The following is an 8,204-nucleotide window of genomic DNA, read 5'->3' on the forward strand; positions in this document are numbered from 1 at the left end:
CCATTGTATGCCCAAAACCATATCAACTTTCCCAGTTCTAACAGAATAAAGTCAGCGACATCATTAACTTGTTGAAGTGTAAAAGGAACTTGGTGACAAACTCCTGCACTACAAACTGCAATCCCTGTTCCCAAAATAATGTTCAGATTAGCGCCTTGTTGTGGTGCTAGATTAAGCTTGGTGGCAACAGAAGGATCCAAGAAGTGTGAAAAAGACAGTTCAATTAGCTCTGTAACTACTCCGTTTTCATCTTCAAAAGTGTCAATCCAATCCTCATTATTCATCTCAACTTCCACTCCATCAATCACTGTTATCACTTGAAGCTCCATCTGACTGCATTCATGTGTTTTGGACCAACGAACATCACATTTATAGCATAATCCCAACCGTTTCCTTTCCGCTATCTTTACTGGTGTTAACCGTCTTTGGCCTGTAATAATTCATGTTCGTGTTTGTCTAGCCCCCTGCTTCTCTCCTTGTTGATTCTTAATAATACCCTCTCCTACAGGAGCTTGGGAATGTGAAACACCCGACTGAATTGACCGGCCTGTATACGGCTGATGAGAGACTGCCGCTACAGAACGACAGAAAGCACTATCTTCCATCTTAATGACGGCTGCAATATGATCTCGTAATCCTTGAGGCTCTTTCATTTTGAAAACTTCTTTCATCTCAGGCTTCAAACCATTGAAGAATACATGAGTCAAATTCGCTTCATCAATCCCTTTGACCAAAGCTCTCAACTCTTCAAACTCATTGATGTATGCAACAATAGATTCCTTCTGTTGAATTGAAAATAATCTCTTAGCTGGATCGTCTTCCATTCTGCTTGCAAACTGCATGACTAATCTCGGTTTGAACTGTCTCAATTTGGAAAATGATTTGTATCCAGCACAATCATAAACCAGTTTAACACTGCACCTTCGAACGCCGCTGCCAGTAGATCAAACTTATCTTGATCATTGTATTTTTCCAATCAAAATTTTTTTTTCTACTCGATTGATCCAAATATTTTGATAAACGTCATTGAATCGAGGTAATTCAACTTTGCGCAACCAATCAGATCGAGTTTCTAACGAATCTGAGATTCTCTGATAACCTAGATGAGGCGTACCTGATCAACTGGATTAGATGAATTCGCAATCGTCTTTCCGTTCGCCTTCTCCGCGCAAATTAGGTTTTTGAGCTTCGCAAATGAGTTTGCCATCAAATGCAGCGTATGTGTTATATCGGCATTCAATTTCGCCAATAGCGCCCAACCACCATGAATCACATTGACTTGTTTCTTCAATTCCCCTAACGAACCATTGATCGTCTCCACCTCCGCTTCTAAACCCGCCATCGTCACCGTCGCACAGTCCACCCAGATCGTCTAACCAATTTGTTAAGCAAATAATGAGTTGTATTCGATTAACAAGAGTGTCAATATCAAATACAATAAGAATCTCTCCTCAAAGTATCTGATCCTCAGCAAAACGAGAACACTCTCTCGAATTACTGCCTTCTCATAGAGAAAATCTCTCTACAAGCCCAATGATCAAAGTACAATTACTCGATAAAAAATCAAAGCAACAAACAAGTAAATATTTATGTAAAACTGATCGTAACAAACTTCTTCCTCCCTCCTCGCCACGTCAACATTGTTTGTTGAGATCTTTAGATGTCCCTTCCACGTCAGCTCTCTTCATCCTCTGTTTCACATAAGCTCTCAATAGCTTATCAGTGTGATAGAGTTTGGATATCTCTAACTCACGGAACTAGCAATTCAATAAGAAAACGATACAGCTTCGAAGCTACACTCTCATGGCGAACATAACAACATAACATGAATCATCATTTTCTTGGCGACTGAGAGAGAAGACTCATAGGGTCTTTCTACAACAACATTCAAAGCATGAACAACAAATGAAGAAGAACTCTATTTATATCTAGGCCTTCGTCGTGAGTCTTCTTCAACCGAAAACCTTCCAAGTCCACCAGAGTCTATCTCTTTATATCTTGTCCATGTCAGCAGTTCATTTGGCCTCTTCGAATTACCTATCAGGGTGTCGGAAACACAAAAATATATTGCAACAAGGATAGGTTTGTAACCAATAAGTATGGCTTCACAGACATGCTAAACTAACTGTCCACACCAAAAAAAATATAAATAAAAAACACTGCATATACAACACCATTTAACAAAATCTAGTTGCACAATCACTCTCTAACCTCAGTGTTTTAAGCATCTGATAAGTTTATCACGCTGCGCTGCGGCAAAGAGGTGGTTAGTAATTCCAGAAAATCTGGTCTCTTCGCAACTTCTTTTTGAGATAAACTCCAATTAGCTTTCTATACGTCCAGTTTCTCCGTTGACCAAACTCCAAAACAGCTTCTGAGCTAAGATGGAAATCTCCTTTCCCCAGTACTTCAAAGACGAGTGGATCAGTTAAAACAACAGGAGAGTCGTCCAGGTTCATTCGGTTGTATACAAATTCCAAATTCCTCGCTAGCCTCTTATCCATGTACGCATCGACCACACATCCAAAAGTCACGAGATCCGGAACAATGTCAAAAACTCTCATATGTTCAAGCGTAAGATGCAGATCCCAGAAAAGAGCCAACCTAGAAAACGCAAGAGCACGTATGTTAAATGTGGTAAGGTCAGGAGAGACACCAGCGCCACGCATTTCAATGAACTCTCTCTGCAAGCTTTTCATCTTAAAGTCAGCTGCATACGACAGTAACACAGAGTTCCATAACATATTCCCCAGGTCTCTCCTACCAAGACCAAGGTCTGAACAAAACTCACGAAGCCGATAAAACTTCCTTTGTTTTAAGTATGCTAACAACACAGCTCTTATCTCTCCTTCCTCTATCACAACACCAGACTTCTTAAGCCGGCTATAAGCCTGCTCCATCTTCTCTAGAGTACCAAAAACGCTATAGTATCTGACAACTGCGTTAGCAGTGGCCGAGTCTAAGGAGATCTCATTTAAATCCAATTCATCTATAGCATCCTCCATCAATTCCAACTGACCCTTCTTTCCAAAACAGCAAATAGCAAGTGAGGATACGACGGGAAGCAGCTTAGGATGTCTTGCACTTATGTCCCTGGTGATTTTGGAAACTTCACTAAAACAACCAATCTGCTCGTAAGCAGACATGAGCTTTGAGATGACAAGGAGATCAGGGACGAAAGAGCTGTTTAGAATCTCCTCCCAGATGGCACGCGATCGAAGGACAGAACCGTTTTGAGCAAAGCAGAGCATAAGAGCGGAAAGCGTTCTGTAGTTAGGCAGCAAGTTGTCTGATTTCATTTGGATGAAAATCTCATGAGCTTCATCAGGCAATCTTCTTCGGTTTAAGCTTTCGATGAGTGGAGCATAGTCTACGACTTTGATCTTTCGACTGGAATCTCTAGAAAGCTTTGATTCCTTGACAACCTGCACAAAGATAGAATCAAGAGGAATCGCAATAAACAATAAGGTCACTCACTCTGGTACAAACTGCAGGTACCTTCCGAGTGGGCAAATCTGTGGAGCAAGATAAGAGCTTGACTCGATGGATTCTCCAAGAGAGATGATGAGATTGTATGAGCCCCGTCGTAAGAAGCGACGCCATTGTTATCGTCTCCGATATGAAGATTCAAGGCGTCCGATTACGCAAACAAAGACACCAACCGAAAGAGAAGGTTTAATCAAAGTCAGTGCAAAATAGTAGGACCTAAGGCTGGGCGCGGATCGGATATCCGGGTTTTTAAAGATATTTGTCATTTGCTTCATGTGTTACGGATATCTAATTTTTTTTATTTGTTTTGCTTCAGAAAAATACGGATATCCGGAAAAATAGATATCCAGAAAATAAATAGATATTTGCGAATATTTACGGATACTTACGCATATCTCATTCGTTTTGATTAATACAAATAATATTAAAAATTCGATAAAATAAAATATTTTGTTGCATCATATATAAAATAAAAATAAAAATAAGTAGTGAATCTACATATGTTATAATTTTTTTAAAAAATTTTTTTATACCATCTAACTTTATTGATATCAAATCAATGTAACAAATTACATGAAACATAAATTTCAATAAACATGTTGCTAAAATGAACATTTAATAGATACAACAGTGACACGATGCTTCCAAACACATTCGTAGGATAGACTGATTCGCTAGCTTTTCTCCACTTCGTTCTTGGTCTTGTAAGATCTTTCTTGTAGCTCTTAGTTCTTGTGAGCAAACGCCGTTTTTCTTTAAGAAGATCATTGGATGCGATCCATCTGTTACATCGCGATCCATCCATGGCATTAAAATTATTTTGCTTTGAAACCAATAAAACCATATTTTCCAATTGTTTTGTTGTAGAAACATCTGCGGATTTACCCTTCTTGTCCACAATCCATACTTCTCTTTCACCATACCAATCAAACTCAAAATGGTTTGAAAAAGTGCAGGTTGAGTAAATAAATGGAATAGTGTTTGACTTCTTGCTTTCCCGGATATAAACCTCCAATATAATCCAATAAATACATGCGGTACCTTCAAAACCGAGAATGGCGAGTGCATCAATCCCTTAATATCTCCTGGCCATGGCGCCTTTTGATGTAGAAACTGTGTGTGCTCAAATCGAGATCATCGAGAGAATATACAAACATGCATCATGTGCAAAAGAAAGCCATCGATACTGTAATGCCTGACAAGGGATTCCAACACCGGAGAATAACACTCCACTTGGGAGAAGAGACGCATGTCCATCATTCGCCACAAACCCATTGATCTTCTCGTGCAAATACTCAGGATTGTCCAGATGATAACTGATATATCCATGACCATAATCCTAGTTGATAAACGCCAGTGAAGAAGCCAGGATGACCGCAAATGGTGAGACAGCAACAAAACACGAAACTTGATGTCCAATTCAACATGAATTGGTTTGATTACTAAACTAATACTAACTAAAGAAAATAAACAAGAGAAACCGACGGCTGAAGCCGCCGGACACGGAAACCTCGGTGAAAAAGAGGTGTTTAACTGTGGATTTGAGATTCGCCCAAAGGGTCGCTTGAGAGAGAACGGTTTTAACAAAATAAGATTTCTGATTTTAATTTTTTTAAATTTAGTTAACAATTATAGTAACACAAAACTTAAGAAATGTTTTATAATTGTCATAAAAAAATTTCTCTTCTTTTTATGGAATACATTTTTTTTTTGTCGTCTATGGAATACATTTATATAGGTAATAATGTGAATAGAATTTGTCAAATCATATGTTAGAATAATAATTATATAATTTTATACATTTAAAACTTTAAATATTATCAACATATATACATGTATTTATATATTGCCAGATCGAAGCAGATATTTGCTTTCCAAAATTTTAATATTTGTGATTTTTGCTTCGATTTCAACATATATTAAATTTTAGTATTTACTTTTCTTCGAAAGTTTACGGATATCCGGAATTCTTGGATCGAATTGAAAATAATAACAAATCGAATCAAATTTAACGGATAAAATGTCCAACCCTAAGTAGACCTTCCCCCGGTACATAGTTACAAAACAGGACCACATTTTATTGCATGCAGTGAAAATTTTAAGAGAAATTTCATTATAAACTATAATTTCTATATATAAGTATATATTTTAAGTTTTGTATAATTTTATTTAAATAAGCATTGGCATGTCTCGCATTTGTTTTATTTTATTTTTAAAGATTAAAAACTGTAACGGAGTAATACATCGTCTAACATGTCTTGCATTGATCAAATTTTGTTTTTATAAAAAAAATTATGATAAATGATAGAGTTGGGCAAAATACTCGGATCCAAAAAATGAATCGAACCTGATCACAAAAATAGGAAGAACCAGATTCAAATCCAACTCGGAGCAAATATTTAGTATACATTAAAATGCTCAAAACACAAGAAATATCTAAAAAAATCGTTCTCCATTAAAATTTCCAAATAAATCCAATTTTTATTTTAATTTCAGATATTCACTTTTACATTATTTAAAGTTATATGGGTTATACGCCCTATGTTTCATATTAAGTGTCACTTTAGCTTTTTTTTCTTGTTATAAAAAGAATTTCATTTTGGAATTTCAATGAAACTTTCAGCTTAAAATTAATTACAAATACATTGATTTTATAAATAATTTCATTTTATCTCAAATATTATTGGATGAATATGTGTAATTAATAAGAACTTTAATGCATTTCGATCATTTTCTTAATCTGTGTGAAAATGTCAAAGTGATATTCTTTATGAAACAGATGGAATATTATTTAATTTTTGGATTTTGAGCATTTAAGGTATATTTGATTTCGATGCAAGATAGTCGTAGAATGAAATCTTTTTACATACTCCCACCATTTTTTATATAAGTCGTTTTAGAGGAATTTTTATGTTCCTAATTATATGACGTTTTCAGTTTCTATGTAAAATTTATTAACAGTTAATGTTATATGACCAATGATAATATATCTTCTATTTACTATTGGTTGATTTGTAGTTAGATAAATAATTAATGATGTTTTTGTTTAGAAAATATAAAAAAACTAATGATTTTTTAATCTATGTGCACAATTTCTAAAACAAATTATATTAAAAAACGGAGGGGGTAATTAACTGCATTAAGGTACCGAAATACCTACTTTAAGATATTTTAAGATTTTTTTCTTGCGTGCATTTATATTTTAAGATATTTCAGTCTCATCACCTCTAGAGTTTAAAAGTTTTATATTTAAAGATATTTTCCTTACGTGCATTTATTATATGCTCGACATTTCTTGTTTTAAAACGTCTTGTTGTTTCTGATTGGCCGAATATATAGTTTGTGAAAATATTTTAAAAGAAAATCAAGAAAAGCAGTTGCATGAAAATATAAATAACTCTAAGGATATAATCCAATGATAAATTCTGCTTTAATAGTATAGATGCGACCTTAAATTTACCCAACTTTTTATCTCATGATCGTTGTAGATTTATTAAAGTTATGTGAAGCATCATGAAAGCCATATAATCGGTAGAGAAAAAGAGTTATAATTCGGTAGTGGTACACAACTCTAGTCTCATCCTACTTGTTGAGTAAACTCTACAAGTTAAACTATAGGATTCGTCGAATATAAAGACTTGTGTTGTGAAGGAAGAAAAAACCGAGAAGACTATGTGACTTGGTTAGTAAGAAGCACGGCTCTTCGGATAAGTTTGTGAAGTAAAGATGAACTAGGACAAGATCTGCACCTTGCGCAGGGTAAATTTATATGAAAATTATTTAAGAAATATCGTATGGAAAAAAAATTATATTATTGATCGAATTAATAAATTTAGCTCTTAAACAATTTTTTGAAACTTTTTTTGTTAATTACATAATTTGTTTACTAATGAACTGATCCCATTTTTAAAAATATTTTAGGTCAAAAAATTATTTATCGCATAAAAATCTAACGTTTAGGCTGAAGAATCTCATGCCTACTATTTGGTTACAATGAAACTATGTTAGAGCATCTCCAAAAGAAACTCTATAACTCCAAATATATAATTTTTTGCTCTCCAAGAAGGAACTTCAAAACTTCAAATTTGAAGTTTCATCTTTTTATTTGCATTTTGGTCCTTATAATTATACATCATATTTATAATTCTTAAATATTTTTTTGTTTATTGTTTTAATCCTTAAAACTTTTATATCTCATAAATATTTCAAATTTGTTTTATAAATTTAAGTTTTACACATGAAATTAAATAAAATAAAATTTAAAACAATATTTATAATATTTTAAAACTAGAATTAAACAACAAGAATATTACAAAAAACCATGATAAAAACTTATTAAAAAGACACATGAAGACATAATTATTACTCAAATTTAAATATTATAACAACACTAATAGTCTGGTAAATTTGCTCCGGAACCTCCAAAATCTCCAAAATATTGTCCAAACAAATTTTGTGTAACCGAAGATGATTGAAATAATTTTATGGAATAATGTAATATTTGCTTGCAGTTTAATATTTAATTATGTACTTTTATTTATAATTTTATATTTTAGTGTAAGATTTTTAATTAATATTTGTATATATGTACAAGTTATCTATAGAAGTTTTATGAATTTACATCAACTATGACAAATATAAGGACCATAGTGTAAAATATAAATAATTTTGAAGTTAGGTTTGAAGTTTTACTTTTGGAGAAGAACACATTGAAA

The 8,204-nt window shown here is 33.7% G+C and overlaps 1 protein-coding gene across 3 annotated transcripts; it reads right to left on the minus strand.

The window, feature by feature from the left end:
- Positions 1-1,405: 1,405 nt before the first annotated feature.
- LOC106347552 (pentatricopeptide repeat-containing protein At3g42630-like) lies at positions 1,406-3,723 on the minus strand. 3 transcript variants are annotated; one of them, XR_001270732.3, is made up of 3 exons: positions 3,499-3,723; positions 2,212-3,425; positions 1,406-2,037 (listed from the first exon to the last, which is right to left on the minus strand). XR_001270732.3 is itself a non-coding variant. In XM_013787121.3 (2 exons), the coding sequence occupies exons 1-2, from the start codon at positions 3,601-3,603 to the stop codon at positions 2,268-2,270; spliced, it is 1,263 nt and encodes a 420-aa protein (XP_013642575.2). In that variant the 5' UTR covers positions 3,604-3,723; the 3' UTR covers positions 2,047-2,267. The 3 variants fall into 3 exon arrangements, 1 of the variants encoding a protein (XP_013642575.2); XR_007314288.1 differs by lacking the exon at positions 1,406-2,037 and adding an exon at positions 2,047-2,125; XM_013787121.3 differs by lacking the exon at positions 1,406-2,037 and having other exon boundaries at positions 2,047-3,425.
- Positions 3,724-8,204: the final 4,481 nt, after the last annotated feature.

The sequence above is a fragment of the Brassica napus genome, chromosome A6 (assembly GCF_020379485.1).
Source record: "Brassica napus cultivar Da-Ae chromosome A6, Da-Ae, whole genome shotgun sequence".
Lineage (NCBI taxonomy): Eukaryota > Viridiplantae > Streptophyta > Magnoliopsida > Brassicales > Brassicaceae > Brassica > Brassica napus.

What these genes read in the sequence shown, in the direction of transcription:
- LOC106347552 (XM_013787121.3), bottom strand. Translation starts at nt 3,603, where the DNA reads ATGGCGTCGCTTCTTACGACGGGGCTCATACAATCTCATCATCTCTCT. An exon ending in CAGATTTGCCCACTCGGAAG is followed by an intron (nt 3,426 to 3,498) that starts GTACCTGCAGTT and finishes ATCTTTGTGCAG; the next exon opens with GTTGTCAAGGAATCAAAGCT.